At 35.2% G+C, this 16,356-nt stretch overlaps 1 protein-coding gene across 2 annotated transcripts in view; it reads left to right on the top strand.

The window, feature by feature from the left end:
* The window catches only part of LOC128229427 (telomere-associated protein RIF1-like), a 238,016-nt gene that overhangs the window by 43,581 nt on the left and 178,079 nt on the right, over positions 1–16,356 (top strand). For both annotated transcript variants that reach the window (XM_052941345.1, XM_052941344.1), the window contains exons 5-7: positions 8,152–8,242; positions 13,842–14,031; positions 14,650–14,742. In XM_052941345.1, coding sequence (XP_052797305.1) covers positions 8,152–8,242; positions 13,842–14,031; positions 14,650–14,742 — 374 coding nt within the window. The remainder of the gene's footprint in view (positions 1–8,151; positions 8,243–13,841; positions 14,032–14,649; positions 14,743–16,356) is intronic.

Raw genomic sequence — 16,356 nt, 5'->3', positions numbered from 1 at the left:
GTATTGTTAACATCATCTGATACAATCAACTGGAACAAAGCTGAAATGGCTGCCTGACCTGACTTAAAAATCGGATGGCAATACATCAGACTAGAAGATTATTAGTATTGAGATGGACAAAGTGAAACATGAGCCTACCAAAGCTGACAGATTGCACAAGAAACACATAAATGCAGGTATTTGCTGAGATATTGTAATTATTTTTTGAAACTTCTCATTCATTTAGGAAGTTCAGTTGAAACAGTGTTGGCAAAAAATGAACTAAGGTATATACATTTTGAATTCTAATTTTTAAATGAGAACTTTACTGGCGAGCACAGATTGGTAAAATGCTAGTCTACCAATATAAATGTGCCTGGTTCGAATCAGTAAAGCTGATGAATGTACTGGTTGTGTAGCCAGGATGTGAATAGGTCTGCACTTGGCTGATAATGCATATCACTTTCAATGTTTAAGCTGCACTCTCACAGATTGACTGTTTTACTAACTCTTTTTTAGCTCTACTGGCCAAAGGCCAGAAGAGCTTATGCGATGGTAATGTGTACGTAGTATGTGCATCCGTGCGTCCGTGCGGTCGTGCGTCCGTGCGGTCGTGCGTCTGTAAACAATTGCTTGTGAACACGATAAAGTCTTTTGATTGTATCTCGATGAAACTTGTACAGTATCTAGATATCCATTAGAGCTCGGTTCCTTTCGAAAACCAGCCAGATCGGCCCTTCAATGCCTAGATTATGGCCCTTGATAGTATAAAAAAATGCTATTGTGTAAACAATTGGTTGTGAACATGATACAGTCTTCAGTTTTGATTATATCTCTATGAAACTTGTACAGTATCTAGATATCCATTAGAGCTTGGTTCCTTTCGAAACCGCCCATGAATGCCTAGATTATGGGCCATGAAAGTTTTAAAGAAATGCTTTCTATTTTTAGCCAGGTCTGCATGAGCGAATTCTATTTTTAGCCAAGTTGACATGTATATGTTAATTCAAGTCTAGAGTTAAGGGAGACAATTTGCAAGTCTAGGATTTTGAGAGACAATTTGCTTTTTGCTTCTGCAGTTGATTTTGTGAATTACTCTGCCTTGTTCTTGTTGAAAGCCCAAAGGCCATTTTTTAGCTTTAAGTTCTGTAGTTTGCGCATTCATCTTAACAAAATTGATTGTGAATGTTTAAGTTATGCCCCTGGTGTCATTACTGGCCACACCAAGGGTTCACAGGTTTGGTAAACATAAATCTGGAAAGGTTTGAAAATCTTTGTGTGTGTTCGTGCATCCATCTCAGCACAATTGATTGTGAATGTTTGTTCAAATTGATCAATGTTGTCCTAGGATGCCCTTGACTTTGACCTTTTGACCAACTTTTTTTAACTTTTAAAACTACAGAAAATTTTACTATGAGTACAGTTTTGAAAGCATTTTTTTTTTGTCAGATGACTTTTACTTGGCACATATTAAAATAGTTCATGCAACTAATCTGCTTACAATACTTTCTGGGCTCAGATGTTGAACGTGCTACGTTTTCAGGTAACCCAAACACAAAACATAAACTATATGTCTGTTGCCTTTTACCCATACATACATGCTCTGGATTGATATGACCACAAAAGCCATGCCAGTAGAGCGTAGGCCCTTTTGGGCCTCTTGTTTATTTCTTGATCTTGTAATGAATTATTTTATTATGCGAATTTCTGAACACTGGTCATAACAGACAACTGGAAAAAGTAGATCGCTGCTTTCTTATATTAATTCAGTCAAAAAAGACAAGTGAAAATATTGGAACGCTGATTTCTTATTTTAATACGATCAAAAGATGATGTTCTATGCCAAAAATCTCATTATTAGTAAAGCGTTAGTAATGCTTTTAACCATAAAACAATTAGTCACAAATGTAAATATAAAAAAAAACATGATCATATCTTTTGTCAGCAGTCTTATATCATCAGTTTTCATACTGCTTTTCATTAGCTTATTCCAAGCTAAAAAGTAAAAGAAGTTGTCAAAACATTCAATCTGTGACTGAGAGTGTAGCACTCTCACAGATTGAACATTTTGACTACTTTATTTATTTTTTGTCTTGGAATGGGCCAGTTTATGTGAAAATGCATGTTAACCATTCATATAAGATTGCTGAGAATAAATTAGTCAGAAAATGTTTATATTTAAGTTCAAAATGTTTTATGCATTTTTCTTAAATCGTTAGTAACGCTTTAAGCCATAAAACCTTAGATTTCGACCTGAAATATGGAAGTCTGCAATCTAATATTTTGTCAGTAGTCTTATATCACTGGTTTGCAGATATTTACGCTAAAAATAGGTCATTCAAAGACAAAAAATACAAAAGTTGTAAAAACAGTAAATCTGTCAGAGTGCAGCTTTAAATGACTAAATGTTTTGAATTGGCTCAATTCTCACCTAAAATCTTATAGTTTTGTTGGGCCTAAATGGTTTGTTTTTAACAACATTACACTTGCATATGTATGAATTTGTTCTTAAATTTGTAATTTAGATTGGAGGATTCATTCTCTGGAAAATAGAAAAGGGCATGTTACATACTGTTATCATTGCCATGACAGAAACCATATTGAGGAGTTGGTCCACCTGTAGGAAGAATTGCGCTATTGTTTGGAGCAGCACTATTCCCCAGCCATACACCAGCACTTAGTTTTGTCATAGGGAGCATTTCTGAGCAGTTATGAAGACCACTAACTATGCAGGTATGTCATAATCAAAATCTTGGTTTATATATTTTTTTTATAATTTAGCATATGTTGAGAAGAAATTTATTTCTAGATTGAAGGCAGACACTATAATTTGATACCCAAAAATATATTTCTTATTTTAATGCGTTATCATGTCTAACTCATTTGACTTAAATGATCAAAGCAAAAGAAATGCAATTGATTAATCTGCAGATATGCAAATGTAAACTTTTTAACTGGGGAAATTGTTGCCACTTGTCTATTTATTAAAGAACATATTTATAATTAATAATGTTTAATCTGTACACAAATCATATGCCTTCTTTGTTTCAACCATCAATGTCAAAGAGTCCAGCATGATAGTGGATTAAATTGAAAAAAAAATGCATTAATTTATATGAACCCTTAAAACAAAGACATTTCCTAAATCCAATAAAATATAATTGAATATTGATGCAGAGTTCAGTTAGAATATAATATAACTTTTTTTGCAGTTGTTGCAGTGAAACTTGCACCAGTGTGTTTTCTGTGGAAATAAAGAGATAGTGTCCAGCAATGAAGACCCAACTCAAGATCTGACCTTGTAAGGCCAATATGAAATATCTGTGTGGAAAAATGGGAAAAACCTGCAGTCAGGAATGCAAGGAAATCATCAAAAGAACAGTGTTAAATTAATCTTGAATAACTTGACATTTATTTTGTTTGACATATTTATTCATGGTGCAGTGAAAACATGTTTTTTTTCCTCATGGTTATTTAAATTTAGAATTGATAGGAGGGAACATCATTATGTAGTTTCATGTTCATAGTCAGATCAAAACCCATGTACATGTATAAATGAGCATTCGAAAATATCAATATGGAACTTGTTGTATGTAGTGTAAGTTAATTAACATAATAAACAAAAATATTTAATAAATTTCAATTTATTATGCCCCCTTCAAAGAAGAGGAGTATATTGCTTTGCACATGTTGGCTGCTACGTCCGTCTGTCTGACAGTAGACCAAAGCTTTTCCGGGTGATAACTCTACAATTCCTAGACCTATTGTCAAACTTGACATGAAAGTTTGGTTTAACCAGTAGATGACGCCTTTTGATTTTAGGGGTAATATGGTCAAAGGTCACAGTGACCTTGAACAGGAAGGTGTCAAAGCATGTCTGACTGATAAGTTGACAATGCCTGCACCTATGGCCCTGAAACTCAACCTGGAGGCTAAGCCTGACTATTAGATGATCCTATTGATTTAAGGGGTCATTGGGTCAAAAGACAAGGTCACAGTGACCTTGAATGCTTAAAGGTTGTACTAATAATATCTGCACCCATGACCCTTCAACAACTTGACTTTGGGGTTTGGCCTGACCAGTAGGTGAGCCCTATTTATTTGTCACAGAGACATTGAACGCAAAAAGCTTGCCTGTGTGACAACTCAACCAAGTCTGCACCCATGGCCTTCAAACTTGAAATTTAGGTTTGGGGTGACCAGCAGATGACCCCTTTGGATTTGGAGGTCAAGGTCACAACTTCAATATTGGTCATTAAAACTATGTCATTTACTTATCCCTGCTGCTAAGAGGATACATGTTTATCAGCAAATATCAGCCATTATCTGAATATGATTGAAAACTTTACCAACTACCCTCATACTTTGAATAGCATAATCTTAAAACTGCCTCTAAGGCATCTTTTGTCAATGAAAAACCAGCTGTCATTTCGGTCCATGCATATTTCATTCAATTGTCCAGACATTCTTGACAGCATGGCGCTAATTAATGCTGCAGGTTTAAAATTTAAGACATTAGTTTTTTTTTCTTCAGCACCATGCAGATTTATTAACACTTTTATAATAAAAACAAACTAGAAACAAATTTACAAGATATTGTTTTTTTTCATGGTATGATGCCACAGCACCATGCAGATTTGTTTTCACTTTTATATCAAAGAAAGTAACTCAAGCACAAAATTAATTTTGTAGATATGTGGACTCTGTTGACAGAAATTCTGGGAGGCATTTTTAGGCTTGAAAGAGCATCATTTTAAAGTTATATTTTTATTTTGTCCCTTGAATCTTGGGTATAGTTTGTATTGTTTTTGCATTTTAAAGACATTGGCTTCAACAGACCCTAATGAACTGAAGGAATGTAATTGCTTACTGAAACTGTTAAAAGCGACGTCATAAATAGAAGCAATTTTAACATAAGGAATATGCATTTAACTAATTTAAAGTGGTTAAAACTTAGGAAACTTGAATTAAGAACCTTGTAGGCCATTGGATACATGATTAAGTAGGGCCAATATATTTGTGCTTATTATAATCACATTTATCCTTCTTTATCTACCGTAAAGATTGTTCATCATTTTTATAAAATCATTTCATCACGTTTCATTTGAAAGAAATTTGCGGTAGTGTTTGCTTGCGTCAGTTACATCACCGACAGTCTTGCAGCGCTTTCAGCGCTTTGATTGGCATTATTTTCCGAATTTAAAGCGCTGATGATTTCGAGATCTTGTTTATTTGGAATTAACTCCTGTCGGCCTACCAGCTGTACACTTCAGTGTACAAGTCAGTCAGCCACCAAGGAAAACTTTATAAATCTTCGTGACAAAAAAACCATGAAGCCAAGAGCTTAGATATTTGGTGTGATAAATTGTCTAGTGGTCATCTACCAAGATTGTTCAAATTATGCCTCTGTGGTTAAAGCTGGCCACACTTAGGCCCAAGCCATATCCCTGTTATGAACTCATTAGAGCACAAAGAGCTGAAGGTGAGCGATTGTGATCGGTCTATGTCTGGGGTCAACAATTCTGAATTGCTTTCAACAATTCTGAATTGCTTTTAAACATCATCTCCATGTAAGTGGCTAGAACAATTTTGACAGGGGTGTTTGTTTGGTGGTGCCCTTTCAAAATTGTTCAGAGAAATGAATTCCATGCAGAACTCTTGAAGGAAAAACTTTGAAAATCTTCTTGACAAAATCCATCAGGCCTAAGTGCATATATATTTGGTGTGTTACATTGTCTAGTGGTTGTCTATTAAGTATGTTCAAGTTATGCCTCTGGAGACAAAACTGGCCCCACCTGGGTGATCACAAATTTCTTACATACAGTCGAAACTCGATGGCTCGATATTCTAGGGACTGGCCAAAATACTTCGAGCCTCGAAAATATCGAGCCAAGCTGGATTGCTTACAGAGTGTTATTTTTTAGCTCTACTGGCCAAAGTCAGAAGAGCTTATGCGATGGTAATGTGTACATAGTATGTGCATTTGTGCGGTCGTGCGTTAGTGCGTCTGTAAACAATTGCTTGTGAACACGATACAGTCTTCAGTTTTGATTGTATCTCGATGAAACTTGTACAGTATCTAGATATCTATTAGAGCTCGGTTCCTTTCGAAAACCAGCCAGATCCGCCCATGCATGCCTAGATTATGGCCCTTGATAGTATAGAAAAATGCTATTGTGTATACAATTGATTGTGAACACGATACAGTCTTCAGTTTTGATTGTATCTCGATGAAACTTGTACAGTATCTAGATATCTATTAGAGCTCGGTTCCTTTCGAAAACCAGCCAGATCCGCCCATGCATGCCTAGATTATGGCCCTTGATAGTATAGAAAAATGCTATTGTGTATACAATTGGTTGTGAACACTATGCAGTCTTCAGTTTTGATTGTATCTCGATGAAACTTGTACAGTATCTAGATATCCATTAGAGCTCGGTTCCTTTCGAAAACCAGCAAGGTCCGCCCATGAATGCCTAGATTATGGGCCATGAAAGTTTAAAAAAAATGCTTTCTATTTTTAGCCAGAGCTGCATGAGCAAATTCTATTTTTAGCCAAGTTTACATGTACATGTAAATTCAAGTCTAGAGTTAAGGGAGACAATTTGCAAGTCTAGGATTTAGAGACAATTTGCTTTTTGCTTCTGCAGTTGATTTTGTGAATTACTCTGCCTTGTTCTTGTTGAAAGCCCAAAGGCCATTTTTTAGCTTTAAGTTCTGTAGTTTGCGCATTCATCTTAACAAAATTGATTGTGAATGTTTAAGTTATGCCCCTGGTGTCATTACTGGCCACACACAGGGTTTACAGGTTTGTTAAACATAAATCTGGAAAGGTTTGAAAATCTTTTTGTGTGTTCGTGCATCCATCTCAGCACAATTGATTGTGAATGTTTGTTCAAATTGATCAATGTTGTCCTAGGATGCCCTTGACTTTGACCTTTTGACCAACTTTTTTTTAACTTGTTAAACTACAGAAATTTTTACTATGAGTACAGTTTTGAAAGCATTTTTTTTTTGTCAGATGACTTTTACTTGGCACATATTAAAATAGTTCATGCAACTAATCTGCTTACAATACTTTCTGGGCTCAGATGTTGAACGTGCTACGTTTTCAGGTAACCCAAACACAAAACATAAAGTATATGTCTGTTGCCTTTTACCCATACATACATGCTCTGGATTGATATGACCACAAAAGCCATGCCAGTAGAGCGTAGGCCCTTTTGGGCCTCTTTTTTTTTTATTTGATTCAAAAAGTCTTATTTACCTCGTTTGTTATTGGGTACGCTATCTCTGCAAGAGAAGAGAAGAGTATTTATTTGACATAGTTATGCATCGTTAAGTTCGTAACATGACTTATTCGATACTTAAAAAATATCACTTCATATTTTTATTTATGATAAAAATACATTTATGCGAAAACAACAAACAAGCAATTGTAAACAGTGGGTAACACAAACATAGCTTATAAGTTATATCAAAATGCATAGAAATTTATAGATGGACAACAATTAGAGACAGAATTTAAAGTGATAGCATGTTTATTCAAACTGTTGAACCATTTAAATTTGATAATAATTATAATACAAAAAAGAGAAACAAAGAGTAAATAAAAATCGGTCCTTTTAATCTGGTTCGAGCCAACGAGGATATCGAGCCATGAGATATCCAGCCAACAAGTTTCGACTGTACTTACACAGTGAAATCTGAAACGATTTGGTGTAGACTCTTGATGTGTTTTTTTCCCTTTTTAAATAATTAACTTTTAAAAAAATATGTGTGTATGAACTCTTAGATGTTGGAAGTGTGTCATCTGCATCAATATCTAGGTATCTGGGATCTGGGACTTACTATTAGGAAAAGCTGATTTTTTTTTTCCTAACACAAATGGAATAGTTTCTGTTGATCTTCATGAAACTCCAACTGTTTTATTTGTATTAACATATCTCTGATAAGTATAACTATGGGTCTTCTCGGTTAAAATGCTAGGTCACTAGCTCAAATCTTAGGTTTGCAAAATTGCATTGTCAAATCAAAAAATCTGGCTTTATTGTCGCGTTGCCCCATTTGTGTCTTGATTATTAATGGCCCGACAGTGCTATTTATCATGACAAATGACCCTCTACAATTTATTATGAACCAACATGTTTCAACTATTTCCACAACAGGTAGAGGACATTTTATCCAGTGTGACGCTGGCTATGGAAAAGTGGCGCGGCCAATCTATGACTGTGGAAAACGAGTGTCTAAATGTTGTTGACAGGTTAGTTATGTGTTGGTGTCTAATTATTATGCTGAACACAAAAATAGCCTACAGGGTATGCGAGCTTGTCTCGCTTGAATTTTGTATTTTTACAAATGGTGATGAAATTTACAGGATTAAGCAGAATATGGAGTTGTGCACCTGGGGTTTTGTGTGTGGTTGCATCCATTAAGTGTATTGTTATGGCCTTTGATAAGTTAAAATATAAAATCTAGATTATATAACCTTGTTTTTCATATCTCCAAAAGTATGTGAGCCAAAGTCACCAAACTTTAAAGGAATGTTAACGAGTATGTAAGTTAACGTGTGATGTTGGTTTAAACATATTTATTTCATGAAAATTAAAAAGTGGCAACATATATTTCATTCTAAATATTTAAGAATTTGATTGGAAGCTAAAAGCTTATAAAGATCATCTTCAACATCAAAGATCAATATGTGATGTTGTGGGCTGCCTTCAGTAATAGAAGAGTTGTGGCCTATGACCTAACACTGCAAATATAGCATTGGATCTTGTGCTTACCCTGGATGAGTATATGAGTCATGAAATTTAAGAGGATTTTTAGCTTGACTATTTGAAGAATAAGGAGGCTTTACTACTTGCGTCTGCTTCTGTGTCTGGTTAATGGTTTAGGGCAGGCTGGCTTTTTCACTTATAACTCCAATTCCCTTCATTCAATTCACTTAATACTTCACATAGTTTTTCAGGTCCATCACACAATGAGGTTACATAACTCCATATTATTTTAGGGCAAGAAGGCTTACAGTTAGGCATTAACAATTCTGCGTTGATGTTTTTATTCCATGTCATAAAGTTTTTATCCAATTGTTATGAAACTTTGTCAGTATACTTGCCTACATGCCGTCTTGAACATTTGTGAATATAGGTCACCTCCGGTCAAAATCAAGGTCACTAGGTCAAATCTTAAGAAAGATTTTTCCATGTCATAAAGAAGAATCATGCACAGAGGGATTTTAAAATAAAATGTTGCACCTGTGTTCAGTTATGAAAGCTCTTCCTGATTGATGGGATACTAGTAATTGCATTGACCATTGCAATGGTTGGCACTTTAGGGGCATTCATCATTTACTGTGACAGCTATTGTTTTTGTGTCAGCTGTTGTGATAGGGGGATTTTCCTTTTCCTTCATATGCACAATTTTGAAAATAAATGTCAATGTTGTGTTTGGATGACCTTGATAGTGACCATTTGACCTACTTTCTTATTTTTTAATCTACAGCAATGAAATTTGGACCATGTGTACAGTGTGAAAACAAATATCAATATTTTCCTTTGATGATCTTGAAAGAGACCTTTTGACTTTGTAACTTTCTTATTTTTGAAGCTACAGCAATGCCATTTGGATCATGTGTACAGTTTTTAGCTCGACTATTCGAAGAATAAGGAGAGCTATACTACTCACCCTGGTGTCGGCTTCAGCGTCACACCTTAGTTAAGGTTTTGCATGTAAGCACCTTTAAGTCATTATCTCAGTAAATGCATCATTTATTGCATCAAAACTATGGACACATATTCTCAACTATCTAACCTACTAAATTAATGAAGTAAGATAACAATTATTTGAATATAATGCAAAAAAATGGGCCTTTATTATTTGACTTAGAAATTCTGGTTAAGGTTTTGCATGTAAGCACACATAGGTTAATATCTCAGCAACTACTTGATGTATTGCATTGAGACTTAATACAATGGTACTCAACCATCCAACCTACCAAATAAACCTAGTTAGATAACTGTAGTTTGCATTTAATGCAAATAATTGCCCTTTATTGTTCGTCTTAGAAATTCTGGTTAAGGTTTTGCATGTAAGCACACATAGGTTAATATCTCAGCAACTACTTGATGTATTGCACTGAGACTCCATACAATGGTAGTCAACCATCCAACCTACTAAATTAACCAAGTTAGATAACTTTAGTTTGCATTTAATGCAAATAATTGCCCTTTATTGATGTCTTAGAAATTCTGGTTAAGGTTTTGCATGTAAGCACACATAGGTTAATATCTCAGCAACTACTTGATATATTGCATTGAGACTTTATACAATGGTACTCAACTATCCAACCTACCAAATTAACCAAGTTAGATAACTGTAGTTTGCATTTAATGCAAATAATTGCCCTTTATTGTTCGTCTTAGAAATTCTGGTTAAGGTTTTGCATGTAAGCACACATAGGTTAATATCTCAGCAACTACTTGATATATTGCATTGAGACTTTATACAATGGTACTCAACCATTCAACCTACCAAATTGACCAAGTTAGATAACTGTAGTTTGCATTTAATGCAAAATAATTGCCCTTTATTATTCGACATAGAAATTCTGGTTAAAGTTTTGCATGTAACCACATTTAAGTCAATACCACAGGAATACATAATGTATTGCATTAAAACTTTATACACAGGCCCCCAACCATTCAACCTATTTAATTAATCAAGTAAGATAACTCTATCTTGCATATTATATAATGGTTGCCCCTTTATTATGCAATTTAAAAATTCTGGTTAAGGTTTTGTATTTTTAGAACACATAGGTTAATGTCTAAGCAACTACTTGATGTATTGCATTGAGGCTTTATACAATGATACTCTACCACCCAACCTGTAACTGTATTTTTTGCAAAATGGCTCTTTATTATTGGCCTTAGAATATTATTGTATTCAACCTATAATCCTTTAATGTCCTTTAATGTATTGCATGCTATTTCCATCAAGTCTGTATTTCATTGAAGGCTGAATGTTTTTGATTTTTACGCAAATCTTCCCAGGCATCATTCAAATCTAATTTTACAGTGATCCATTCATGTTTTGCCAAAACTTTTCAATCCTTACACTGAAAAGCGGCGAAATAGTCGAGCACGCTGTCTCTGTGACAGCTCTTTATGAATATGCACCATTTTGAAAACTGTTATCAATGTTTAGATGACCTTGATAGTACCCTTTTGACCTTCTTCCTTATTTTTGAAGCTGCAGGAATGCAATTTGCACCAGTTTTTGAAACAGACATCAATGTTGTCCTCAGATGACCTTGACTGTTATCTTTTGGCCTACATTTTCATTTTTGAACCTGCAGCAATGCAATTTGGATCATGTGTACAGTTTTTGAAACATTTTTGACATTGACCCACATTTTTAGCTCAAAGTGAGCTATTGTGATCGGTCTTAGTCCGTCGTCAGTCCACACACACGAATGGGTATATATTGGGTAGTAATTCCTTCATTACTTATAGAAGATCAATTTGTTGGGTAGCCCTTGTTGGGTTTGGTAAGTTAGGGTTAGTAGGGCTTTAGTGGGTATATTTTTATAATGGGAGTAATGGTAAAGTACCTAACAAAGGTTGATATGTGAGAACGTCCGTCCGTCAACAATTGCTTAAAAAACATCTCCTCTGAAACTACCTTGCCAAATTCAATGAAACTTCACAGGAAGCTTCCTCGGGTGTCCCTCTACAAAAATACAAGGGGTCACGATTGATTAACAACAACAACAACAAAATGGCCGACTTCCTGTTTTGCTTTAAAAAGTATCTCCTCTGAAACTACTAGTCCAAATTCAATGAAACTTTACAGGAAGCTTCCTTGGGTGACCTTCTACAAAAATACAACAAGGGGTCACGATTGATTAACAACAACAACAACAAAATGGACGACTGCCTGTTTTGCTTTAAAAAGCATCTCCTCTGAAACTACTAGTCCAAATTCAATGAAACTTTACAGGAAGCTTCCTTGGGTGACCTTCTACAAAAATACAACAAGGGGTTACGATTGATCAGCAACAACAACAGCAACAACAACAAAATGGCCAACTTCCTATTTTGCTTTAAAAAAACATCTCCTCTAAAATTACCAGTCCAAATTTAATTAAACTTTACAGAAAGCTTCCTTAAGTGACCCTCTACAAAAATACACCAAAGGTCATGATTGATCAACAACAACAACAAAAGTCCTGTCAGTGTGCAGGTGAGAATCAAATTCTGTCAGTGTGCAGTCAATCATCAAGTCTTGTCAGTGTGCAGGCAACTGAACGAAATCCTGTCAGTGTGAAGCCAATTACCAAGTCCTGTCAGTGTGCAGGAAACTGTGACATGTCCAGTCAGTGTGCAGGCAACTGTGACAAGTCCTGTCATTGATTATCCAGGCAACATGTTTGATCAGTATCTTTTTCAATATTCTTTGAGAACAAATATCAAGCTATATTGATTACAAAGGTTAAACTCTTTTACTCAGGTGAGCGAATTAGGGCCAATATGGCCCTCTTGTTAATTCCACCATCATTATGGAAGCAACAGGTAAGAGCTTAATCAGTTCTCAATCAAACTATGTCGGTGAATATAAAGGTTCTTGCCTTGATAAGCATTCAACAGATGGTACTTTGGTCCAGATTGCTTTAGCAAGTCACCTTATTAGCCAGGTTTTCACATAGTGAAACCTTGTTATTAGAATGACGAACGTCGTTGTTTGGGCGGCTGTGTGGCTGGCCGGGCGACTTCAAACTCACCTATAAAACTGAATAATTTCAGTAAGGGTTGACATATCTTGACCCAACTTGGTATAAAGGAAGAGTTTATGGAAAGCTTTCATGGGATTGCGTTTGGGGTCCCTAGGGTCAAGGTCAAGGTCACTGTTACTACAAATAAAAAAACTGTTGAAACTGAATAACTGTAGTCAGGGTTCACATATCTTGACCCAACTTGGTATAAAGGAAGAGTTTATGGAGGCCTTCACAGGACCCCTATGGTCAAGGTCAAGGTCACTGTTACTAAAAAAAGAAAAACAGTTGAAACTCAATAACTTTAGTTAGGGTTCATATCTTGACAAAATTTGGTATGAAGGAAGAGTTTATGTAGACCTTTCATGGGATTGGGTTTGGGGTCCCTAGGGTCAAGGTCACTGTTTCTAAAAATAGAAGAATGGTTGAAACTGAATAACTTTAGTCAGGGTTCACATATCTTGACCAAACTTGCTATATAGGAAGAGTTATTGGAGACCTTTCATGGGATTGCGTATAGAGCTTCAAGGGTCAAGGTCAAGGTCACTGTTACTAAAAATAAAAGAATGGTTGAATCTGAATAACTTTAGTCAGGGTTCACATATCTTGTCTTATTGTTTTCCATTGTTTCAATGTTTCCTACATCAGTGGTGTAGTGACTTGATAATAAAGGGAAAATTTAAAAATCTTCTCATTAAATGCATTGGCTAGAGTGAGTTTATTTGGTATATATAACATCATCAAGTGGTTCTCCACTAAGTTTTTTAAATGGTAACCCTGGGTTCATAATTGGCTCTGCCCTAGGAATATCTTCTTATTTTAAATAAGGTGAGCGATTATAATGTCTGCCAGTATTGATACAACTACCACGACTATTTGTTTAGTAGAAAACACGAAAGGTTGAGCTGAAACTTGGAGATTGAAACTTGTTGTAGGGCTTGAACAATTTTGAATTGAACAAACAGATTAAAATAAGAGGTCCCAGATCTATTATTCTCTGGAAAAGGGTTTATGGTTCTGTCAAGGTCCATTTAGCAGTCATCTCTCTCTGTAGAAAAATGTAATAACAGTTGTTGTTTTTTTTCAGACTGTTGAAACAAGCAGAAAATGAGACCATAACCAAGACGCGAGAGTGGGGTGGGATAGTTGTTCCCTTGTTAACGCATGCAGCTATAAAGGTGCGGGAACACGCTATTCAGGTCATCACAGCAAACTTGGAACACCTGATATTGTGCCAAAGACAGCTTACAGCTGACTTGAAAATGACAATAAAACAGGTAATGAAATTAAATAAGTGTTAAACTCAACAATTAGGTTTGTCTTATATTATGTTTGAAATATTGACTTCTGACAAAAGTTTATTATGAAGGTTGGTAGCATAAAATCAATGCGCTGATAGCGCTGCATGAACAGGGTTTTATACAGGTTTTTACCATTATAATTCAGGATCATGTGTGTATTAATAAGATGCTGATATGTAGCACAGTGAATCTTAAGAGTCCCCGTGTAAATCAACCACAGGGGCCGCCCCAGGTTTATTGAAGATGACAAATTAATATTTTATTGACAATAAAGTTAATGTCGCTGTGTAACCAGGCAAACCAGGATGGAGAATGTAACCAAATCCCAGCATAACTCAATCCTGGTGTTTCAATATGAGTTAGGCTTGCCAAGGATTTATTAACCAAAGAAATAAAATAGAAATTAGTTGATCATCCAGAGTGAATTTAAAATATACACTTAAACCGTTTGCGGTTGGTAATTAGATGTTGGCATTAACAAAGACTATACTAATTCCCTTTGGCATTATTTGTGAGTCTAAAAGCTCTGTAGAGGCTAAGGAGTTATTGCTTGAAACTTACGCCTTAAAATAAAGATGATCATGTTTGTTTCAGATGATTGTTCCGAATCTGAAGAGACTGTTTAATGATGGTCAGCAGCTTTATGTGCTGAAATGTTGGGGAATACTGGTACAAATGCTGGGCAAGGTAAGCCACTGGAGGTCAAAATGTACATGTTAACACTGGAGGTCAAAATGTACAGGTTAAATTATGTGTTCTATTATTAAAGGAAATTGATATTTAAGTTCAACTTTATTTTTGTTGTTGTTGTTGTTCACTTGCTGCTGAAGTTCGATGTTTCAAAAATATCTGGCAAGGGGCTTTCAAGCCACTAAAAGTTTTAAGTAAATGAAATGACAAATGATCCAATCATGAATACATATAATTGAGCAATCTGTTAAAATTTTGGCTGATAATGAAATAATTTTGGGAGTTGTATAGAGGTTGTATTAGATGCACATGAATGATCATTGAAATATACATACTTCAATTAGTGATGGTGCGATAATTGAATATAATCAAATTGTCATCGTTGAGCGCCTGGATATACATGAACAATCATTGAAATAAAGATATTTTCAATTATTTTCCATCAGTGATGGCGGGATGATTGAATATAATTAAAAGATCATTAAAAATACCATAAAATACTTACACATAATATAACTGTTGCAGCATATTATATACCATCATCAGAGTTCCCACTTACTATTTTGTTCAAGGGTAAATTTACCCCCTGGGTACGAAAATTGGGGGTAAAATGCAATTTTGGGGGGTATGAAATAAATAAATATTTTATTATCCCCCGCCTATGAAATAGGGAGGGGGATATTGAAATGGCGTTGTCCGTCCGTCTGTCTTTCGTCCGTCCTTCCTTCCTTCCGTCTGTCACCTGCGTTTTCTCAGTAACTAGCCAGTATAATTTCATGAAACTTAAAATGAATATGAACCACAATACTGGAATGATGCCCGTCCAAAAAAAAATTGATTGGTCAATTGTCCTTGGAGTTATTGCCCTTGATTTTTTGAAAAATGCACATTCACAGCCATTTCTCAGTCACTAGCTGGCAGAATTTCATGAAACTTAAAATAAATATGAATTACTATACTGGGATGATGCCTGTTCATTTTTTTTTTTTGGATTGGTCAATTGTACTTGAGTTATTGCCCTTGATTTTTTGAAAAACTCATTTACAGCCATTTCTCAGTAACTAGTTGGTAGAAATTCTTGAAACTTGAAATAAATATGAACCAACATACTGCGATGATGCCTGTCTATTTATATTTTGGATTGTGTAATTTCTATTTGAGTTATTTGCCCTTGATTTATTAAAAGATCCATGTTTGCAGCCTTTTCTATGCAACTAGCTGGTAGAATTTCATGACACTTGGAATAAATAAGAACCAACATACTGTGATGATGCCTGTCTATTTTTCTATTGGATTGGTCAATTTTCCTTAGAGTAATTGCCCTTGATTCATTAAAAAATCATTGTTTGCAGCCGTTTCTCAGTAAAACCAATGTGCTTATCTTATTCTTTCTGAGATTTTTTAACCTTCAAGCACAAACAAGCCATCAAGCACAAACAAGCCATCGTTGGCGGGGGATATCTTTTCACTGAAAATGCTTGTTTTTTTTTTATTGAAAAGTTAGTTATAAAAACATTTGCTGTACTTTTCGTATTCTGTTTTAAGCATGTCAAACAATGCATTAGACTTTTTTCCGAGTCATATTTGAGCCACGAAAATTCAGCAAACCAC

Source organism: Mya arenaria, chromosome 1 (assembly GCF_026914265.1).
Source record: "Mya arenaria isolate MELC-2E11 chromosome 1, ASM2691426v1".
NCBI classification, from domain to species: Eukaryota; Metazoa; Mollusca; class Bivalvia; order Myida; family Myidae; genus Mya; species Mya arenaria.
Note: the sequence above shows the minus strand (reverse complement) of the source record. Positions and strands in the feature narration are given on the sequence as shown.